Source organism: Sinohyriopsis cumingii, chromosome 15 (genome assembly GCF_028554795.1).
Source record: "Sinohyriopsis cumingii isolate HCF-2022 chromosome 15, ASM2855479v2, whole genome shotgun sequence".
Lineage (NCBI taxonomy): Eukaryota > Metazoa > Mollusca > Bivalvia > Unionida > Unionidae > Sinohyriopsis > Sinohyriopsis cumingii.
Window position 1 is genome coordinate 39,591,569 of NC_142975.1, and position 24,960 is coordinate 39,616,528.

The 24,960-nt window shown below is 35.1% G+C and overlaps 2 protein-coding genes across 3 annotated transcripts in view; one reads left to right on the forward strand and one right to left on the reverse strand.

Moving 5' to 3' along the window:
• Positions 1 to 2,633: 2,633 nt before the first annotated feature.
• On the forward strand, positions 2,634 to 6,385 carry LOC149781658 (uncharacterized). The gene is made up of 2 exons (XM_089934772.1): positions 2,634 to 3,225; positions 5,822 to 6,385. The coding sequence occupies exons 1-2, from the start codon at positions 3,132 to 3,134 to the stop codon at positions 6,376 to 6,378; spliced, it is 651 nt and encodes a 216-aa protein (XP_089790898.1). The 5' UTR covers positions 2,634 to 3,131; the 3' UTR covers positions 6,379 to 6,385.
• Positions 6,386 to 6,587: 202 nt separating this feature from the next.
• LOC149781659 (uncharacterized) overlaps positions 6,588 to 24,960 on the reverse strand; it is a 38,142-nt gene continuing 19,769 nt past the window's right edge. For both annotated transcript variants that reach the window (XM_089935734.1, XM_089935733.1), the window contains 2 exons: positions 20,017 to 20,080; positions 6,588 to 10,670 (listed from right to left, as the gene is read on the reverse strand). In XM_089935734.1, the coding sequence (XP_089791860.1) occupies positions 8,944 to 10,670; positions 20,017 to 20,080 (1,791 nt within the window). In that variant the 3' untranslated portion in view covers positions 6,588 to 8,943. The remainder of the gene's footprint in view (positions 10,671 to 20,016; positions 20,081 to 24,960) is intronic.

Below are 24,960 nucleotides of genomic sequence, written 5' to 3' on the forward strand. Positions count from 1 at the left end.
AAAAAATCCGCGCTGGGCGAATAAAGAATATATGTTCATAATATAGCATTATGTAGATGTAGGCCCAGTTTATAATTACATGCTTCCAATTTTCTGTTCTGAGAGAATCTTTTAGTATTTTGTGCGCCAAATTTGAGTTGTTTCTTTTTCCCATGTTGATAAAAAAAAGTCTCTGTAGTTCGACTGGGCAAATTCGCAAAATATCACAAGATCAAAAAGTTAATATAATTTCATTTAAATATGTAACGATTCATACCTATTCATACATATCGCATACATTATTAACTTAAAAAGGCTAGTCTCGATGAAAAATTACCTTGCAGTTTGATGGATCGATTTTTTAAATATTCTATGTCTGGACACTTTTGGAATAACGCGGTTGTAGAAATCCTTTAACGCAGAATTCTCGCGGTACCTCGCTGACGAACGACATAGTGCTTGCGATGTTTTGTCTTACTTTAACTTAGGAGCTTGTACGGAGGTTTTGATACCGAGTTGCTGTGGCGCCCACATGAAAGACGACATCGTGTTTGTAATGTCTTGCCGTGTCCTTTGCGTATTCGGAGTTATGATCTTGTACAAAAAAGTTTAACACGATTGGCCACGGCGCTCCGCGGACAAACATGATGCTCGCAATATCTCGCATTTTCCTCAGGTAAAGGAACGATAATAACAAAATCGCAATGGTGGGAACATATCCATCTGAGTAGAGCTTTGAACAGTTTTAATATGTGACACAGGGTCCAGTCCAGAAAGTGGCCAACGTTAGTCGCATAAATTTTACCTTTTTTGAGAATGGGTATATATGGTTTCCGGGTTGGGTTCTCGAAAGAGTCCAAACACAATCACTGTGGTGTGAATACATCAATATCTGTGCATGTACTCTCCCGTACATTAATACGGGATTATTTCAAAATAGCTTTGAGAATCTTTTGGATTAAATCATTTCTAAATGAAGTTTCAGAAACTTAAAATACAAATATAAAAAAGAAATTGGCCGTTCTAGTCGCAGTTTTATCAATTAGTAATTCCCATAATATAATCAACGTAATCCTATCAAATAAAATTAAATATATTATGCTGTGCTTATTTAAAATCATCTGACCCAAACACACGGTGTGATAGCCAAAATGGGTACATACACCACAAACATTGAATTCAGTTTTATCACAACATGTATGAATTAAGGGGTGACCATTGAGCTTCTAACCCTTCCCCCTTGTGAGGTGAAGTTACTTTGATTAAAACAGTCCATGGTCCTTAAAGGTTAACAATAACAATCTTCATTAAATTCATAACGGCTTAGGTTTAAAATTGTCGATTTGCATAAAGCTTTTCAGCGAGTTGACTTCTATTGCATTATGTACATTGTAGAAAATAATCCCCTCCCTTAAATAAACATATATAAAAAAATAAGCAAAACTTGCTTCGGTGATAGACTGATAATATTATACTATATCAAATTATCTCAAGTTCCGAATTAGAGTTGAAAAATAACAATCTGCAGACAATTATCGAAAGAGGGTGTCGATGGATAGGTAGAAAGATGTATCAGATTAGATTAGATAGATAGATAGATAGATAGATAGATAGATTGATTGATTGATTGAAATGTCTTGCACCAAGCTAAAACACTGAGATGTCGTTGCCGGCATCGACGAACCAAATCATGCTCGCTTTGTATGGCATTTTCCCAACCGAACATGGAGAAACAAATATGTTATATTGGTAATCATGAAGAAAAACTACTGACCAATCAGATGTCAGAAGTTTAAGCTGAATCTTTTTTCAAGCTTGTGAATTGTTGCAAACTCGGGGTCTGAGATTAATTTCTTTTGTCTGGAATTCAGCAATTTGATTGGATGAAATTAAGTCTAGAATTTAGCATCTAACTAGATGAAATTTAAGTGTACCTTACGTTTAACCAATAAAATGTGCCAAATATAGGCTTAACTGTTTAACCAATAAAATGTGCCAAATATAGGCTTAACTTTAAGAAACATTGGTAAAACTGTAGCTAGGTCAACTATTTTAAATATGTTGTTGTTGTTGTTGTTCTAGGGTTTAACGCCATTTTTCAGCACAAGATAGGCTATACATGGCGGCCAGTATAACTGGTGGAGGAAGAACTCTGGAAAACCCAGGGAAGAACCACCGACCCACTTTAAATATGTTGTGGTCAAGAAGCTCTAAATCAGGGTAAAACATATAACAAATCAAATGTGTTGCTTTAAGTATATACCAACTGAATCAACACGGAGTATTTAAGTAGGGGAAGAAAGTTTCATTTGCAAGATTCTAGCTTGCTTTAGCTAAAGCTCGAGGTTGTCAATTAGACACATTTTGCATTGAACTAGATCTAGTGTCCTGCTGAAAAAGTTTAAATACAGGACAATGTCTGTTAACTACAGCTCACATAGGAGTCTCTGCGAAACGATATATAGAACACATAAGCTTTACACCAAAATTAGCACCATTACTGGTTGAACTCTATCATACGCATGGCACGTAGCCCGAATCTCAATCATCTCCATTAAAACATATTATACACAATTATATAAAGAAGACAATCTAAATCCATTACTTTTCAATGATGTTACATCTATGAAAATGAAACAAAAATGATACAACAATATTAGCGTTTGAACCCAGTCACTATGGGAGCGGTTGACTGGTGATATATGCTATACAAGACATGCGCGGGTCCAGGTAAAGCAAGTTGTTCCTACACAAGTTGGCAATACGTCTGTGGTAAGAAACCTCTAGCAGAGAATAAGGGACAAATACTCAGAAGCCCTGACATTTTAAGCGTTTTCAAAGCATAATTTTAAGCAAATAACTGTAACGAAAACTTAATACAGGAAACCTTCCAGTTGTTTCGCGCTCGAACACATATTTAGCAAAGGGGAGGACATAAATCTTAAACTGTTTAAAGTATGTTAAACATTTTAATCCTGGATTCTTTATGGTTTCTTTCAAGAAAAAAATACTTTAAAATGTTTAAAACCATAGATGAAACATCTAAAAAACCTACGAATGTTGCACAGACATTCTAGAAACAGCATTCTAAACATTTTAACAGAACGGGTTACCTTGCCTTAACGAAGAATGGTTATTATTCCAGACTAATAATGACGGTATTGCTGTTCATGGCCTGTTGGCTGGTGGTGTCCGAGGCTACATTTCAGATCATCAAAGTTCCTCCGGGAGCCACAGTGGAGATAGGTCTCTCTCTCTCTCTCTCTCTCAATAAATTATCAATTGAATGCACCAATTCGGAAGTTTAAATTGTCACATCAGTATCTTAAGTAGACAAGTTTAAATAGTCCATTCCACTAAGTATCCTTTATAGACAACATAGGCACCCCCATATAGGGTGGGGGTGGGGGAGACCTTTCTCCAAGATTAAAAGCCCCCCACCCCACCCCACCCCGATTGCACCGCTAAACATGTTTTGGCATACATCCGTAAAACTCAATAGCTGACCACTACAAGTTTGCTCCCCACCACCAATAATTCTGCGGGCGCCCCTGCTCGACAAACTGAAAAAGTTCAACAAGTATCCTCTACAATATTAAATGGCTGTTAGTGTCCACGATTAAAGGGTCAAATGATTATCATTTACAGACACGATTAGTGGTACAATGAGTATGTGTTATATGTACAAGTGTCATTCTACCATATTGCTTGAGAAGTGCATGCCCTAAAAAACATAATTCTTTCAGTACATCAAATATCATCCAAGTCTGATATGTACTACATCTATAGAGCCAGATTTGTAAATTTCGAAATTTCCACGATTCTAACTTTATTTAAAGTGCTAAAATATCATAATTTCTGGAATTTAAACATGAACTTGAGTTTAGTGCATCCCAAATTTTGTCAAAAATATAATAACCAGAATACAATGCAAAGAATCAGGGCAAGCATAATGCAGTGCAAAAAACCACAACAACAAGCATACAGGACAAAATTCAATGATAACCAGAATATAGTAGAAAAAAACAACATTACAACCAGAATACAGGACGAAATATTATGATAACCAGAATACAGGACAAAATTCAATGATAACCAAAATATAATATAAACAACACTACCATCAGAATACAGGAAAAAATACCCTGATAACCAGAATGCAGTGCAAAATACCATGATAACCAGAATGAAGGAAAAAAACATTGTGATATAACAAGAAAACCATGCAAAACACCATGATAACCAGAATAAATAACAACATTCAAAACACCATGATAATCAAAGTATAGAGCAAACTACCCTAATATACTACAGAGCAAAATAAAACAGTAACCAGAATACATAAAAAAAAATTCCACGGTAACCAGAATACAGTGACACACACCATGACAACTTGAATACAGTGAAAAACACCATGATAACTAATATACTGGACAAAATGTCGTGATAACCAGAATATAGGACAAAACATCATGATAACCAGAATATAGGACAAAACATCATGATAACCAGAATATAGAACAAAACATCATGATAACCAGAATATAGGACAAAACATCATGATAACCTGAATTCAGGGCAAAACACCAGGATAACAGGAGTCAAGGAAATATCACAACAAGAATATATAACAAGTCACAATGAAAACCAGAATACTAGGCAAAACAATAACCAGAATGGTACAAAAACTTATAACTAGAATATAGGACAGAATTTCATGATAACCAGAATACTGGGTAAAACACCATTATAACCAGAATATAGGGTAAAACACAATGATAACCAGTATATAAAGCAAAACACTATGGTAACCAGTATATATGGTAAAATGCCATGATAACCAAAATACTGGGCAAAACAATGATAACCAGTATATAGGGCAAAATACCAATGATAACCAGAAAATAGGTCAAAATACTATGATAACCAGAATACAGGGCAAAACATAATGCTAGCCTGAATACAACAAATTTCAATGATAACCATAATATGGAAAAGACACCATGATAAACAGAATAAAGGGAAAAACACCATGATAAACAGACTCAGGGCAAACCAAGGTAACCAAAATACATTGTAAATTGTCATGTTAAAATAGAACACAATGCAAAACACTGTGATAACCAGAATAAATGACAACACACCATGATAAACAGACTACGTTGTAAAATGTCATGATGAACTAGAATACAGTGCAAAATACCACAATAACAAGAATAAAGGGCAAAACTCCATGATGACCAGAATACAAGATAAAGCACCACAATCACCAGAATGCAGGGCAAAATTCCATAATAACTAAAATATAGAGCAAAACAAAATGATAATCAAAATACATGGCAAAACACCATAATAACCAAAAAGCAGGGTAAAGTAACATGATAACCAAATTATAAGTCGAAATTCCATGTTAACCAGCACACAGGACAAAATATGATAACCAGATTACAAGGCAAAATACCATGAAAACAAGAATACAGGGTAAAATATCATAACCAAAATACATGACAAAACATCATGATAAGCAAAATACATGCCAAAACACCATAATAACCAGAATGCACAGAAAAACAGCACGATAACCAGAATATAGGGCAAACACCATCATAACCAGAATAAGTTCAGGCACTGTTTGACTTGGAATTAAGTGTTCTTCAGTACTAAGTTCAATACCATCATCAGATGAAACTTTAGATATGCAAAACCAAGTAATATTTTTTAAAGCCGCTTGCAATGAAATCTCATTACTTATATTGAGTGATCAACATCCTTAATGATAGAGCTTTAGTTTGACAACATAAAAATAATTTTTCTTTTTGTTAAAAGGTTCTTTCTTTTATAGAACCCCCTGAAGTTGAGGGTCCACCGCCAACTTCTTCCCCCATGAGTGGAGCAGGTACACGCATGGATGGAGCAAGTCCTATGGTGGGCAGAGGAGGAGAACCAGTGATGGGTGGGGCAATGCCTATGATATCAATGCCCCAAGCAGTGACAGGCATGATGGGCCAGCCGATGAAAATGATGCCAGACAGAGCTATGGAGATGATTGGAGGGCATACGGGCATGATGGGACCTATGCCTGAGTCAAGGATGGGGCCAGTAATGGAACCAATGCCAAGACCAATGCCTCCTATGACTGTGATTGACATTCTGACAGCAATGATGGGGGCGATACCCCCTCCCATGATGCCTGGTGGGCAGTCCATGCCAGCCCCAGAGGAGCCATGTTCTTGTGCTGCTCAATGCTGTTCTATGCCAATGGAACCAAAACGTCATCTTCCCATACTTCACCTTCCAAATGTCAACCATGTTGGCTGTTGTGGTTGCATCAACTGTCCACCATCACTGCTTCCTGCTGTGGCTCAGATGTTGATGCTGATACAAACAAATCAAATGTAATATTAAATTAAAGCTCATTAAAATACTTGTTTTTGTGTAATTATATAATCTCTGAAAATAATATCCATCTCTCTGATAATAACATTAATGGATAAACAGACCTGAAGACAGGCAGTTAAATCACAGATAGATGACATTAAAAGAATAGAACAAAAATCTGTTCCTATGGGTACTAAAGGACATGGAAAAAAACAAATCAACCACACTGCTCACCCTTTAAATAATTTAATCAATATCGGAAAATATATGCATTCAAAAAGACAGCTTTATCAAATTAGTTATAGCAACACAATGCAAATATTTTGCAATTAGAAAGTCATTCTCAGAATAAGAATTTCCTGTCCCCTCTGAAAACTTACCTAAATATCAGCAAGTGAGCACCTACCATGTTAGCAATATGCATATACAAAGTTGGTTGACTTTGACACTAAACATTCTTTAGAAACTGACCTTAATGCAAAACTGATCCAGGGTCACAGAGTACGAAAAATGTAACTATGACACAAATTTGGGCAAATAATACTAACCTGAAAATTGCATGAAGCATGAAACCCACTAAACACAAAAAAAAATGTAAATGCAAATCTTAATCAGTCACTGATGCATGAAACTTAAGTCACAGTTACCTACATTGGGTGAAATGGTATTGCTCCACCAAGATGCATCTAGAGACAAGTTTGCATTACTATAAATAAAAAAATGAAAGAGATCGACCTAACCAGAGAACTTTTATACAGGTGTGCCCAACAGATGGATAGATAGATAAGGGTAAAAATATTTACATGTTTTATCAAAGTTAGTGCCTGATGTAAGACGGTCTTGATGCATCGTAACTTATACCTAATGCAACTGATTTTATCAAAAGTGTAGAAAAATGAAGGAAATATATGACTAAATTTGTGAAGTATAACTTTCTGGGGGACTAACTGACTTTACAACTGAAAACAGTTAGGATATTGTCTTCTGGTAGGAAAAGAAATACAAAAGTCCCCCCTCTAATTGTACTCAACATGCTACCAAATACAGAAACGTGGAATTCATAAAAAGTGACAAACAACAGTTTTCAGTAAGATATACAAGACACTTGAAAGGGTATTATCTTCATACAGTGAAATACAGATAATATTATCACTGCACACAGTTAACACAGATAATATGATCTCAGTACACAATGAAATAAAGATAATATGATCTCTGTACACAGTGTAATACAGATAATATGATCTCTGTAAACAGTGTAATACCGATAATTTATTTTATGCTTAGCAGTGAATTACTTGATTTTGTAATTAAAATAATATTGATATTTCACTGTAGTGAAAAAATAACAATATTTTTTCACTACAGGAACTACTTTTTGGGTCAGAACATACTTACCTCCCTTTGATTTTGCACCTTAGCAAATTAATAATTAATAATTAATTATTAGCAGATTAATAATCCCTGTCTGTTATCCTTGAAACTTGTAGTTTGTTATTCTGGAAATATCAGTTAATTTTTATCAATCTGATGTGGAACTAATTTTGTGCGCAGGTACACAGAGCACAGCAGAACATGTACAGTAAACAGCTGACATTACCGTAAAAAATCTGCTAATTCACTGTGTCACAAACTTTAGGTAGCCAATGTATGTGAGCATAAAATAAAAAGAATATTTGCTTGAAATGAGTGAATAACGGATACATTTCATCTTGTGGGTGAAAAACTCTAGCATTTTCACTCGTGGCTATGCCACTCGTGAAAATACTGATTTTTCATCCACTCGATGAAATATATCCGTTATTCACTCGTTTCAAGCAAATATCCTCTATATGATCTCTGTACACAGTGTAATACAGATAATATGATTTCAGTACACAATGAAATAAAGATAATATGATCTCTGTACACAGTGTAATGCAAATAATATGATCTCAGTACACAATGAAACAAAGATAATATGATCTCTATACACAGTGTAGTGCAGATAATATGATCTATGTACACAGTGTAATACAGATAATATGATCTCTGCATACACTGTAATGCTGATAATATGATCTCTGTACACAGTGTAATACAGATAATATGATCTCTGTACACAAGTGTAATGCAGATAATATGATCTCAGTACACAGTGAAATAAAGATAATATGATCTCTATACACAGTGTAGTGCAGATAATATGATCTATGTACACAGTGTAATACAGATAATATGATCTCTGTACACAGTGTAATACAGATATGATCGCTGTACACAAGTGTAATGCAGATATTAAATATGATCTCTGTACACAGTGTAATACCGATAATATGATCTCTGTACAGTGTAATACAGATAATATGATCTCTATACACAGCATAATACAGATAATATGATCGCTGTACACAAGTGTAATACAGATAATATGATCTCTATACACAGCATAATACAGATAATATGATCGCTGTACACAAGTGTAATGCAGATAATATGATCTCAGTACACAATGAAATACAGATAATATAATCTCTATACACAGCATAATACAGATAATATCATCTCTGTACATAATGTAACAGTGACTTAATACAAGCATTATCATCAGTGAGTTATGCTTTTCCCCGACATATCTGCCAGTGTAGTAGCTGCCTGTTTTTCTTCATCTGTGTTCATTAGCTGGATCACTGCACCATCCTGCTTAAGAAGCAGTGAATTCTCATTTCTCACAATTACTGAACTACTACTGTTACTTCCGACAAGTACTGTACTGCTAGTTTCAGTGTTTTCTTGATCAGGAATTGAAAATGAAATTTGTTCCCCAAAGTTAAGTGTTCCATCCTCTAGCACTACTGCAGAATTACTTGTTAAAAGTAAACTAATTTGATTGTCATCCTGAGCTTGATCCGATTCAATATTGTTATTACTTCCTGAGCTGTCTCCTGCAGAACACTGATGTTTTTGGCAATCACTGAATGTTGGAAATAAAAAGTTACAAGCTGCACACAAGAAATATGTATTGTGGTCCAAACCCTCAAATTTTCCTGCTTTCTGGGCACATGTGTGCTTTTTTAGAGATGAGGCTGCTGTGTAAATTTTTCCACAATCTTTGCAAACATGTTTTCCAGTATTAGTATGCAAGGTTATATGACTATCCAAATTTGATTTGAATTTAAAACCTTTGTTACAATGACCACAGACAAATGGACATTCCCTAGAGTGAACCATTCCATGCCGCTTTAGACCAATTTTGTGTGCAAAGGACATGACACAATTCGGCTCCTGACATTTGTAGGGTCTCAACCCAAAGTGTGTATTCATATGATCTTTACATGCAGCCAGATTGTAAAAGGTGTGATTACAAATGGAGCATCTGTGTGGAAGACTGCGATTTTCTGGAGATTTATGACTCTCCATATGAAGTTTCATTTTTGTTCGTTCAAAAAATTTCCATTTGCAGATAGGACATTCATGATTTCTTAACCCCAGATGACGCTTGAGATGAGTTGCCAAATATCTCTTCTCCTTAAAGGACTTGCCACACTCTTTGCAAACATACCCACCAAGATCACCCTCTGAAGTTTTGTTAGCATCCGATGTATTGTCCATGTCTTCTATGGAAATGGGGGCAATCACATCGACCAGCAAAGGACTTTTGATTTTTTCCCTTAAATCTGATTCCTTTTGACTTTCATCTATCTCTGAGTATTCCTCCATACTTTCTTCCATCCTTTCATATGTGCTAGAGTTTGTGGAAACAGTATCAACACCACCTCCTGTGCTTAATGTAGTTGTTTGTGTACTACTTTCAGTCTGAACAGACACCGAACTTTTCAATGTGTGGATTGGTGCCAAGGAACTCACAACCTGAGGTGCCTCCACTGAAAATGTTGCTGGAATATCAGTATTGTCCATTTGATCCTGACATACAAAATTATTTTCTAAACCAGTCTTTTGAACAACTAAAAAACTTGAAGTCTGACCTGCTTGTGAAGCACTTGATACCTCAGAAGAAAATGAAATTAACTTTTTAGTAGGGTCTGGATTATCAGCTCCCACAACTGGTGATAAAACAGGAGTATCTGCTGATGCTGTCAACTTCATTTTGCCTTTAACTTGTTTTTTAGTATGCATATTTGTCAATATTTCATCAGCACCTCTAACTGAACTTGTCAAATCTGAGGATTTAATGAGAATCTGTACACTTTTCTTTCCTCTTTGGACATTTATTGGTATCTCAGAATTTTGGGGTTCAGCCATGGTGGTGGTGGGTTGATAGGCTATTGCTTCTGTCTCCTCTGATAAAGTCTTCTCTGCATCTCCAAAGTGACCTTCAAAGTAAAATATAATCACATGACTTGAATTCAGAGTGGCTTCAAAGTAAAATATAATCACATGACTTGAATTCAGAGATGCCTTCAAAGTAAGATATAATCACATGACTTGAATTCTGAGTGGCCTTCAAAGTAAAATATAATCACATGACTTGAATTCAGAGTGGCCTTCAAAGTAAAATGTAATCACATGACTTGAATTCAGAGTGGCCTTCAAAGTAAAATATAATGACATGATTTGAATTCAGAGTGGCCTTCAAAGTAAAATATAATCACATGACTTGAATTCAGAGTGGCCTTCAAAGTAAAATGTAATCACATGACTTGAATTCAGAGTGGCCTTCAAAGTAAAATATAATGACATGATTTGAATTCAGAGTGGCCTTCAAAGTAAAATATGATTACACAAGGTGAGTTTGGAGTGGCTTTCAAAGAAAAATCTAATTAAATAAAGTAACTTTAGATTGGCCTTCAAAGTAATAAGGTGAATTTCTGTTAATTTTCATCTGGGAAATGGAGAATGGTTCTGACAGTTTGGAAATAATAAAATCTCCCACATGTGAGATAAGGTCTGTACCATTGATGATGTCTGCATAATCCTTGGTGCAAATCCCCTGGAGAGATTCTTCCTACTCTGCATACAAAGTTTCCTTTTACACGTATATAGTATGTACTATGAAGCAGTGATATCACAACATATTTATAGCAAGATTTTATATTCAGAGACCATAAATAAATATCATAGGATACACTTGATCTGCGGTCTTCAAGTCCAATGGTTACAAAATGGAAATGGTAAGGGCACTTTATATCAAAACAGCCCCTTCTTTTCTGAGAAGGGACCTTTGTTCAGTCTCAAAGTCAACAATTTTTATAATTTAATAATACAAATTTACATAAGATAAAACAATGTGAACATATATTTTTCCTATCCGTATGACGGAATGCAGTGATTACTTTGTACACAGACATTAAATGTTAACCATGAAAACAACAATAATTATAAAATAATAATAATAACTACAAGGGAAAAAAGAAAATATTCCATTTATAATTAAATTCCTATCACCACATATCATCTACATGGTGACTTAATAAAAAAGATATGTGTTTCAGTGTAAATTATCATAATCAACCAAATAAGCACAACAACCAGCAGAAGTGCCCCCCATCTCCCCTTTACTTAATTTTTTGGTCTTTTGGTCAAAATTTTCAGGTAGTTGATCTAATTTCCATCTTAGAGGCCTTTTCTGACCCTAAAATATAAATGTGAATAAAAGTCACATGCATTTTATTACTAGATTTCTTGAGGCGTTACCCTCTGCGGATTTTTCATATAGTGTGCATTTGCTGTGGTATGTACAAAAACCTGGTTATATCTATTAATGTGTATATATGCTGTTTGTGTATGCTTCTGTATGTATGATAAACCTAGTTATCTCTATTGTTGTTTGTATATGCTTCTGTATGTATGACAAACCTAGTTATCTCTATTGCTGTTTGTGTATGCTTCTGTATGTATGATAAACCTAGTTATCTCTACTGCTGTTTGTATATGCTTCTGTATGTATGACAAACCTAGTTATCTCTATTGCTGTGTGTATATGCTTCTGTATGTATGATAAACCTAGTTATCTCTATTGCTGTGTGTATATATGTCTGTGTGCATAATAAATCTGGTTATCTCAATTACTGTTTGTATATGCTTCTGTGTGCATGATAAATCTGGTTATCTCTATTGCTGTGTGTATATATGTCTGTGTGCATAATAAATCTAGTTATCTCTATTACTGTGTGTATATGCTTCTGTGTGCATGATAAATCTGGTTATCTCTACTGCTGTGTGTATATGCTTCTGTATGTACAATAAATCTGGTTATCTCCATTACTGTGTGTATATGCTTTGATATGTATGATAAAACCTGGTTATCTCTATTATATTGTGTATATGCTTTGATATGTATGATAAAACCTGGTTATCTCTATTATATTGTGTATATGCTTTGATATGTATGATAAAACCTGGTTATCTCTATTATAGCGTGTATATGCTTGGATATGTATGATAAAACCTGGTTATTTCTATTACTGTGTGTATATGCTTGGGTATGTATGATGAGACCTGGTTATCTCTATTATAGTGTGTATATGCTTGGATATGTATGATAAAACCTAGTTATCTCTATTACTGTGTGCATATGTATAGTGCAGCTGAAATAGCATTCTCTGAAGTGGCAGACCTTGACCAAGAATTGAAAAAGTAAATCCAATGACTTTTCAGTATGTATGGTCTTAACCTAATGATACCCTGTTATGTAATGTGTCATCCCCATGACTCTCCTGTGTATACTGTAAATACTATTCTAACCATGTACTTATTTCATGTATCATCCGTGCAAAGGGGTTGGCCTTTTAAAAATGACAATTTACCTCAAGTATTTACATACTTATCCAAAAATGAAACAATCCAATAAAACCAGTACAACTACTTCCTGAAGATAAAATAAAAATAAAAGGCAAGGTGTGTGCAACACCAATGTTATTAATAACAAAGTAGGAAAGCTTGTACACTTCTCCTTCTTCCAATTAGGTACAAAACCACACTATGGTGTATTTCTGTACCATGTAAAATTGCACAGGCTGAGCAAGAATATCATGTCCTGGTTAAAACCTATGTACAGTGCAGTTAAAAACAGTACTTTAAAGCTTAGCACTGCACTGCTGGATGGCTCACACCTGTGATTTGAAGATGTCCAGGGAGGCACAATTAACTGCTGTCTATGACAGAGTGCTCCAGAGTCAAATACCATCTGGAAAGAAGGAGTGCTTGTAAATGTTTGTCCTTCCAAATAGGACCATGTATTTCTGGCTGTGGCTGTGCATAGATTGTGTTGGTATTAGGTATCATAATGGTACATCAACAAATTTGTGGACAATCTGGAACCTCATTATGACTCTGCCTTATACTCTTCTCTCATGGAGGGCAGGCAACTGAAGCTGTTGTAGCATAGTTGTAACACTGCTAGTTCTGTGTTGATCTCCAGTAAAAAAAACATGCCGCTATGAGCTGGACCATCTCCAGTTTGTTGACGTATTTCTTGGTATGTGTATCCTATATTACTCCTTCATCTTCCATGATGGGACAGACAAGTGTCTTATAGCATACTCTTTATGTCTTGGCTGGAATTTGGAAGATGTTTCTCGGTATAAAAGCTACAGCCTACTCAGTGGCACTGATGTGTTTTCCAGCTTAGAGATTTATGGATTCTGAGTCTGAGGTATTTTGCAGTGTCTGCAGTATCTAGTGTTTGGCCATAGATGTTATATGATTTGCTAATGCACTTTCTCATATTGGTAACATCGAGAACTTGACAATTTTGGGGACAGAACTCCATAATCTAGTCCTTTTCCCAGTTCTGAAATTTGTCAAGGTCAGCTTATTGGACTTAGCATCCTCTACTTAATCTTTCTGTACAGAATGCAGTCATCAGCAAAGGGACATGCAATGGATTGCTTGGATATGGGTTCTGGTAGGTCATTAATGTACAGTAGGAACAGCTGGGGGTCCAAGAACACTCTCCTGATGAGCTCCTGACTCTATGGAGGCTATTCCTGAAGTTGCTCCATCAAGAACGGCTTGCTGAGTTCTGGATTCCACAAAGTCTTTTATCCAATGGTGTGTGCAGCCCCTGATGCCATAATAATCAAGCTTGTAAAGCAGGTGGTGGACCTTATCAAATTCCTTAGAGAAATCGAGAAGGATGATATCAGTTTGTTCAATGTTGTCAGTTGAATTGGCTGTCTTGGAGAGTGAGAATTGAGATTCACATAATCTACCTTTGGGGAACCCATGTTGTGCATCTGACAGTATCTTGTTAGAATCCAGGGGCTTAATAACAGAGTTTGTGATAATGTGCTTAAGGATTTTTCAGGTTTTTGTAACTGGAGGCAGGTCAATGGTTCTCTGCTTTGTTTTTATCTCATTTATTTAATATAAGGAGGACATGCCACAGTTTTCCACTCCTACGGTATAGTGCCACTATTGACTTATGCCTTGAAGAACAGAGTGAAAATCGCGGAGTTCAGCTGCTAGTTCTTTCATGAGCCATGTTGGGAGTTGATCTCGTCCTGTAGCCTTATGTGGATTTCAGACACAGAGATGTTATCCAACACCAGCTGGGATTATGTCAATATGGTGCATCTTGGTGTTTGGGCCGGAGCCTTTGTTCCTCATCATGGAGGTGTTCTTCTTGCTGAAAGCTTAGTTGAACCTTGTGTTCAGGATGTTGGCTTCAGTTTTGCTATCAGAACAGGTGATCCCATCTGAAGCTTTCAATGAAGCAACTTCAGTATGGTCACACATTTGCTTTTTTATTAATAACCAAAATTGTTTCAGATTGTCACTAGATTATGAATCTTCTATAATGTGCATATAGTTCTTATTGGTGAGTTTGCATACTGATCTTCCTTTTTTGATTTCTTTGTATTTGGTGATATCAGTTAAGTTTCCCACCTTCTTGGTTCTTCTGAGGAATTATTGTTTCTATGTGTAAGCCATTTAAAAATATGTGCTAACCCACAGTTAACTATATCTTGTAGAACTCATCTTTGGTGATATTCCTTGCTCTAGTAATCTCTGGAGTGAAGACTAAATATCATCCCACATTTTAGTAGCAGAGCTGAGAGAAACTTGTTGAAATTGAGCGACTGCTGTTTCATGCCATCACTGTTAGCTTTCTGTCCCATTTTTTTCATTGATATTTTGGCAAATACTGCATCTATGTTATTGGCAGTGGGTAGCCCATCCTGATCAATTATGTATTCCCGCTTAATGGCAAGAAGGACACCACCATATACATCCATTCTGTCCTGGGGCCCCGAGTGGTCTAAAGCGCTCTCCGTTATGGATCACTGCCATCTCATCTCTGTCTGCGTGGGTTAGAGTCTCGGATTCAGCTAATGTGGGTATGTGAGAAAGTTTGCCAGTAGCTTCTCGTGGGTCAGTGTTTTTTTCCGGGTTCTTCCTCCACTGTTAATACTGGCCGTCATGTATAGCCTATCGTGTGCTGAAAACTGGCGTTAAACCCTACAACAACAACAACAACCATTCTGTCCTGTGGCAGAATTTCAGAATCTGGTGGGAAGATTTCAGATGAATTTATACTGCTATTTAGTCATTTTCAGGTGCCTATTATGACATTTGGGTCACTCGAGTCAATCAAATTTCAATCTCATCAGTTTTATTCTTAGCATGTTAATATTATATATTTTGATATTGTTCTTCTTTACTCTGTTCTGCTGTTGTGACAATAGGAATGAGGTATGAGTAGGTTGCCCAGGATTTCTTGCCCGGTCAGAAGATAAGCACCATCATACATACTAGGACTATTACAAATGGAATTCAAATTGAGAGATGAGAATCTGTTGTAAGTACTTGTAGTATGAACTAATTTGAATGTTGAGAAATTTGGCATACCAGATCTATCACAATGCCACAACATGTTATTTAAAGTTGTGTAAATGGTGTCTGGCATATGCATACAGTCAGCATGATACCACCAATGATAACCATTGTAGGCAACATCTTGCTGCTTCCAGTTTACTGCCCAATTGCATATCTGGCATGGGTTCTTCCGTGTTTGTTTCTAAAAGTGCAGTGAGCATAAGGGCTAAATACCCATCCATCAGTTTTCGACTAGGGTTTTCAACCTGTTCAAGCAGGTTACATGGACACAACCTTGAATAAAAATACTGCTGGAAACAACATTGTATGACAGGTTTTAGGTCATAATAATCATCCTGAAAATCCAGTAGGTCTCTCTTGTCTATGGAAATGCACACAAACTAATACAAGAGTCAATAAAATGTCAGGTTTCCTGTTCACAGTTAATCAGGAAAAGAATTCTGTCTTGATGTTTACATTTTCACTGTGAAACTGGAAATGGATTGAATATGATCATAATTATCAGAGACAAATGAAATTCTACTGGACAGGTATAAATTGATTTTGATTGTCAAATTCAGATTATTGCTAAGCCTGGGTGTTTTTATGAACTGCTGCTACAAACTATACTGTCCAATATACTGACTAAACAGTCCAATATACTGACTATACCATCCATTATACTGAGTATACCATCCCCATCCAATATACTGACTATACCATCTAATATACTGACTAAACTGTCCAATATACTGACTAAACTGTCCAATATTCTGACTATAACATCCAATATAAGACTATACCATCAGTCCAATATACTGACTAAACTGTCCAATATACTGACTAAACTGTCCAATATACTGACTAAACTGTCCAATATACTGATTATAACATCCAATATACTGACTAAAACATCTAATATACTGACTATAACATCCAATATACTGACTATACCATCTAATATACTGACAATACCATCTAATAGACTGAATAAACCATCCAATATACTGACTAAACTATCCAATATACTGACTATACCATCTAATATACTGACTAAACTGTTCAAATTACTGACTATACCTCCCAATATACTGAATATTCTGTCTATACACTATGATGGAAAGAAAGGTTTTTATGAGTAAATGACATGTCTCTTATTCAGGAAATGTTTATTCTGCCTACAGCTTCTCAACAACTTTTCTGTATATTTATCAATTTTATATTTCATATGTAACTCACCATGTACCTATATAGCCAGTCATGAATTGTTCCTTCAGCATTAAAATGAGGCTTACTACATGGTTGTCATGTATTATGGCAGGCAGTGATAGACAGTGGTAGTTTAACTTTTGTACAGTGACTAAATGTCCAAAAATGAAATGCTTTCCTGGAATAACTGTATTTTTGTGTCCAAAAACAAGATCACTTGATGGATTTCCTCTGCAACTTTTTAATCCTAAATTTCATGCTGTAAAAACTGACATTTGCCACTTGGCATGATTGTATTTTAAGTGTAAATTCTGCAAGAAAATGTGAAACATCATCTAGTTGTATTGTTATTTGGTTTATTATAAAAAATGGCTTATGCCTGGAATATTTATGCTTACAAGCAAAGTCATCATTAGGGTTAGTGAATTTCAAAGAGATAAGCATTTCCCTGCTTGCAGTATTACACCTTTTAGTCTTAAAGTTATGCTCTATGAGGACATACACCTGTCTCTGTGTTTAATCAGAGTAGAATGCCATTTTTGTAAATTAACCAACTGATTCCAGTTTGCAGGCATGTGAAAAATGACATCATATTTATAAAGCCGCTAAATCTGCAGTTCAAGAAGGCAAAGATGAAAGGGACAGAGTAACCTGGCATTTGAGGAGCAGGTTGGGGTGCCTCTCTATTTCTTTCTTGTCAGAAAACTGAATTTGCTACTCCTAGGTAAGATCGATTTATGTAGCCCAGTACAAATTTCAGGAGATACATGTGTAGTGAACAAGAAATTCCATTCAATATTTGTATGTAAAATTGTATCTTTCTCAAACAAACATTATTCTTCCAAGTTATCAGTTTAACAGATGATACTGTAATGTATTTCCCCCATTCTGTATTTATATGAACAGCTGAATCTTTCTCAACCAAACATTCTTCTTCCGAGTTATCAGTTTTACAGTATCATATTGTACAGTATGTCCCCATTCTGTATTTGTATATAAAGTTGAATCTTTCCCAAACAAACTCTGTTCTTCTGAGTTAACAATTTACCAGAACCATATGTACAGTGTGTCCCAGTCAATATTTATGTACAAAGTAGTTGTTGTTCTAGGGTTTAACGCCATTTTTCAGCACATGATAGGCTATACATGGAGGCCAGTATTAATGGTGGAGGAAGAACCTGGGAAATCCCCGGAAAGAACAACCTACACTCAAGAAGCTACTGCAAGCTTTCTCACATACCCACATTGGCCGAATCTGAGACTCGAACCCACGCAGACAGAAGTGAGATGGCAGTGTTGCGTAACGGAGAGCGCTTTAGACCACTTGGCCCCCCTCTTATAAAGTAGTACCTTTCTCCGACAAATGTTTCTGATCCAACTAATTTGTTAATCAGAATCATATGTATGTTATGTGCCCAATCTGTATTTATATATCAAGTAATGCCTTTCTCAACCAGACTATTTATTTTATCCTATTTATATGTTTACCAGAATTGTTGTTGCAGTATGTCATTAATCAGTATGTGTCTATAAAGTAAAGCCTCTCAACCAAACTTTGTTCAACCAACTTACCTGTTTATCAGAGCTCTACGAACAGTATGTCCCCAATGTTTGTGGATCCTGTAAAACCCAAACTTGTTCAAACATTTACTCAACATTTTTGTATCAACTGACAATAAACTCACATTATAAATGTCTGGAGATGGTCCTGATGAATCAAATATCCAGATGCAATTTATTCTGCTTATCAAAGATCCACATTCAAACTGAACCCAAATTCCTATAAATATCTGTAAAATATTCTCTAATGTTGTAATTCTGTATATAATTTCTTAAAAAGAATTTAAAATTAAGTCATAATAAGTTGAATTATCCAAGAAAAGCATTGTTCAATTCTGAGAAAAGACTGAAATTTCTTACAAATATTAGCAATTCCTCAACTCTTTCACGAAGAATAAAATAACTTACAGGAGTACAATTTTTTATAGTTTTCATCTTACTATCTACGGTCTATATTGAAAAATCCCAACTTAGTGAAAAGTATCAAGATAATGTTAAACCTAAATTTAAGAAGGATAAGGCCCCAATTTTGCCAAAGTAAGTCTTGTGTTTATTTGTAGATTTAAGACATCTGATTGGTTAATCTCAAGTCAGACTTAAATTTCAGCCAATCAGTTTGTGGACATCTAAAATCGAGAACTACCATATGAAAAACTATGTTAACAACTGTAGACACCCCAAATACCGCACCAACCTGACAGAAAATGACAATGCTATCTGCTCCTTATGCCGCTCTCTCTGCCTCAAAAAACCTCCCCACTCACCTTCCAAGCCCTCCTCTGCAGATCTAAAATCCTTACCGTACCTTCTCTAAAGGTTACTATCCTTACATTTGTGGTACTTTATTAATTCCATATATCTGCTTCTTCATTTATGTAATGATGCATGTTGATTTCTATTTTTTTATGTTTGTCACATTTAAGAACTATGATATCCTACGTGTTGTTTTCTTGGCAGTATGTCCTTTGGGTGCAAAAAGTGCCCCATGTTCCAGTTGTTGTCCCTTTTGCTCTGCTAAAACTCACAGCATGAGATCTGTATACTATCCAAGCATAACAGGAATTATACAAAAAGACTACTGTATAGTGTGGTAGCCTTACAGAACAGAGTCTGTCAAAATAAGAACCATACCATTCTTTCCTAAGAATGCACTTTCTTGGTCTGCCGCTGATATACAGCTGTTCTGTAGGTAACTCTGAAAAGTTAAATAATAAAATAGAAAACACTTGAAACATAGAAATTTAAAATATCCAGATGTTTACTCAATGACTGCACGCACAGCTATTAGGTACTTAATTTGGAAAAAAATCTGAAATTCATTCTTTCTCTTTTTCTGTCTGATCTCTAACCTTTTTGGTTAAAGGAATATCTTAAAATCTTCCAAGTGTCTTCATGAACTTGAGTTAAGAGTCACATGATTTCTTCTTGGTACAAACAGGTGATCTGGTAATTTAAAAATAAAAGTGGAATTTTTTATCTGTGCACAAATACCTATTGTGAAAGCAACCGAGGTGGCTAATGTGATGCATACATACTAGCATCCATAAGTGGAAAAAACAGAAATAAGATTCATTATAAAGAATGCAACTGGAACATATATAAGTATGTAAATGACCTGTGTGAAAATCTCTGCTCATTTACAGAGTAATTTGAAATGGAATAGCCCTATAAGAACTTTGTTATGTATAAGGCCATTGGCCCAAAGAAAATATTATACAATGAAGAAAATATATAAAGGAGATGGACGCACATGGGCATTTTCTAAGTCAAAGGAATGGTGCTAAGTCACATAATCCCATGAATATGACAGAATATACATAACTGCACAATTTGTAAAGTATTTTTCCTTAACTGGAAGGTAAAATATATAAACTTTGCTGTTTTTGTGATTACCTCTTCAGATGTATTACAAAGAAAATTGTAAAATATTTCAAACGATGGATATTCTTAATAGTACTTTGGATGAAACTTACATCGTCATTCTGAGTTGTTGTTGTGGGGTTTTAACAACATTTTTCAGCTGACGATAGGCTATGCATGGCAGCCAGTATTAATGGTGGAGGAAAAACCTGGGAAAACCCCAAGAAGAACCACCAACCCACGAGAAGCTACTGGCATGCTTTCTCACATATCCATATTGGCCGAATCCTGGACTCAAACCCACACAGACAGAGGTGAGATGGCAGTGATTCATAACAGAGAGCACTTTAGATCACTCGGCCACTCAGGGCCCCTTCATTCTGAGTAACCATTGTCTAAATTACATGATACATAAATGAACATTATCAATATTATGTGATATCCACACAAAACCAAACCCTTATTTATAAAGTAGCTAATATAATTTGCCAAAGTTATTCTTCTGTCTTTCATCCTGTAACATCATATAGCATTTCCTGGGATATCTACAGCTAGACACATGCAACAATTTACACCAGTATTATATACATGTAATAAAATACTATACATATTATACTGTCCACATCCACCAAGACATCCCATCTTTGAAGATTGTCTTCCATGAGGCAAATAAAATTTACAGAACTGCTGATGGTATTTCCCTAAAAATTTTTATATATACTTGTATCCCTAAATCTCTGATTGGTGTTGTTATTTTTGTTTTGGGTTTAAAGCCATTTCTCAGCACAAGATAGACTATACATGGTGGCCAGTATATTTGGTGGTGGAGGACACCAGGAAACCCCAAATGGACAGAGCTGAGATGGTAGTGATCAGTAAAGGTGAGATGCTTTTGACCAATCAGACCCCAAAGCTCCCCAAATCCCCAATGAATAGAGGAGAGTGAGCTTACCGTATTTCATGTTATTTTTCATACATGAAAAAAATAATTATTAATTTCAGTGTACAAATAATTATATGTAAAATAAATAATTATCATTTGATGGTACTGACCAAGTATGAAAAATAAAGGGATCGTACCTGAACAAGTTCTATGGAGCATGCTACTCGACAACCTAACGGCGCAAACGTACAAAGTAAATGTAAATTTTCTGTCTCATTCTGCTCTCAACTCAAGAATCTAATTACAATAAAAGTAAAAGCACTCAAAACGATTCTTGTTATTACTAGTGAATAAGAGAGAGAGGACTATGTCTCAGTGTGCAAGCTCATCTGCATTTAGAGCACATGTAGCTGTTGTGTAATGTTGGCAAAATGATTAAGATGGTTTGAATATGTATTAGTTATGGGTTTTATTTATAGGTAAATTGTACGTGACAACATGAATCCACATTGTTAAGAAATTAAGTGCAACTTATATTTTTACAGCAACAATAATCTCATTATCCGATTGCAATGCAAAATATAGAACTAGAAATCATGTTTTAGTTAATGCATGTGAGTGCGCGTTCATGTGTGTGTGTGTGTGTGAGAGAGAGAGAGAGGTGAAAGAATTTTTTCTTCAGAAAACAAGACCGTATTTATTCAGGGTGGTTTTTATTTTGTAGCTTTTGCAAAGAGAAAAAAAAAAGACTATTTTCAGTTACCTGATGATTGTGATAATCCTCATGTATTACAATCCTACTATGTTCCATTATCAATAAACACCACTAAATTAACAATTCATTCTTGTATTAATTATGACGTACATTGTCACAACAACCACATGGCTACGCAGTGTTATTTACACGGTAATTAAACATGCTTAGCGGTTTGGTTATCCAGTTGAAACCATATTGAGGGCAAGAATGGACAGATGAGGTCAAATCAGCAAGGATGCCAGTAGGGAAATTAGGCTCTCTTTCGGGAAATGAAAATCTGTCAATGTTCTATTGAAGCCATTGTCCATAAGGCAGATGTTAAAAGGACAAGCGATCATACGCATTACCTGTTAATCGAACTCACCAATAAAGATAATAGTGGGGTATATCGTAGAATAGATTTACAATAAAATGTTAATTATATCCAAGTCAAAACAGAACAAGCACTTAAAAGACAGCATGTGTATATAGATATGAATCGATTTAACAGAGTCTGTAACTTTCAAATTTATAATGGAAAATGTCAAGGTTTTATATTTTATATTTGTATGACTATAATCAAACAATAAGACTAGTTGACCAATGGTCTGTGGTCTTCACTTTAGCATGTACTGAGATGTAATTTTTGTTGGTTAAGAAAACATCAAGGGGCTTCCAAACTCGTTTTAAAATCCACGTGATGTTTTGTTACAGTGACGGACTTAACAAGGAGAACTAATTAATGATAATACTTAAGGATATAGTCTGTGAAGTCCTTTGTCCATTTGTTAATAAACACCAGTAGATATAGTAATGACATTAAGAGAGCTTATGCACATGGACACCCGCAGGATCTTTTGCTGTGGGAGTGGGGGGTGGGGAGGTCAAACAGTCAAGGCCAGGAGAGTTAGTATAATAAGCAGTCTGAAACTAAAGCTGATATTTACTAAGCATTTTGAACAGAATCTTGTGACATATTTTCAGCTTCATTTGCATGATTAAACTTGTTGGAATATTTGGGGGGGGGGATCTGCCCCCCACCTATGCTGCAGGCGCCCATGCTTATGCATCAATCTTTGTATTTTCTCACCAATAACTATTAATTTTTTTAAAACCAAAATGGTATCTTTCATCAGTTTTTGCAAATGTAAATATTGTTAGTAGAAGTTTTATGTCCAATAATTTAATGGATTTTTTCTATCAAAAAATACAAAATGATATGTACAAAAATTACGATACATTTAAATAATTATTATTTTGATAACTGGAATGTGTATGAAATATTATAAAGTATGGAAAAATACATGAAATACGGCAAAATACAAACATTACATAATCTGAACACAATGTTTGGTGATGATGACTCGAGTTTTATTAATTTCTAGAATTGAAGTTTATTAGAATAAAACAGTACTTGATTGGGTAGGACATGATGGCACATGTCTGCGGCATGATGCCCCAGTGCTAGACATCACTATAAACTGCCACACTGCAAACATCATAGCGATATGACTCAAATTGTTAAAGCTATGTTAAAAATCCAAAACACACACACTAAACCTTGAACTCTAATTCTAGTACACATCTCATTTACTATTTAAAAATCTTGACAAAAGTTAGGTATACCTCAATCATGGGCAAAGATCAAGCACACAATATAAATTAAATAGCCCTAACACAACATGGAGTATCCTGCAATTACAAAACTTAACTACAACTTTTATTTTTGTTTTAAATAATTCAATACAGTTTTATATGTTTTGAAAGTATTACTGAATGATGGCAATTCATTTTGACAAAGTTAATTTCATCCTTAATTCGAGCTTGACTATTTTAGAACAGACAAAATTCTTGTGAAATAAAGAAACATGCACTGAAACTTGTGGAAAGATGATAGACTGGAAATAAGAAATGAAGAAAAGAAAGAATCACAGATTAATCATAACTGAAGCATGGATACAAAAAGGAACAAAAAAACCCCCAGCCTATTCACAAAGGAGGTAGGATTGTTAATGTCTACATTACATTAATGGTATAAAATAAATAATAGCTTGTAATTCTAATGTTTTTCCCAAAAGATTTTCCACATTTCTTCACTGAATCAACTTATCAGAAGTTTCTGATAAAGAAGGAACTATCTGTATACTCTGATGTTTGGATTAAGTAAAGTATTTTCAGTTTTACAAACACAAACACCGATTTAAGGGAGGTAACTCTCATGAATATAAAACTGATCCTAGGCTATGTATATACACTTGTAAAATAATGGATATGAATAAAAGTGTGACAATGATGTAGACTTTCTATAATAAAAACAGAAATAACATAATATACCATTCTTCAAGTACCAAAAAATGCACATTTTATGCACACCCTAGGAGTACCATGAACAGTACATTATATGTTCACGTTAGGAATAAAATGAAGAACACATATGTACACCCTCGGAGTACCATGAACAACACATTAAATGTACACCCTATGAGTACCATGAACAACACATTATTTGCATACATACAGTGACAGTACCATGAACATCACATTATGTGCCCACCATAGGATTTCCATGAACAACATGTTACATGCCTACAAACAA

Coding starts and splice junctions, on each gene's coding strand:
- LOC149781658 (XM_089934772.1), top strand. CDS start 3,132: ATGACGGTATTGCTGTTCATGGCCTGTTGGCTGGTGGTGTCCGAGGCT. Junction 3,226..5,821: donor GGGAGCCACAGTGGAGATAG/GTCTCTCTCTCT, acceptor TTTCTTTTATAG/AACCCCCTGAAGTTGAGGGT.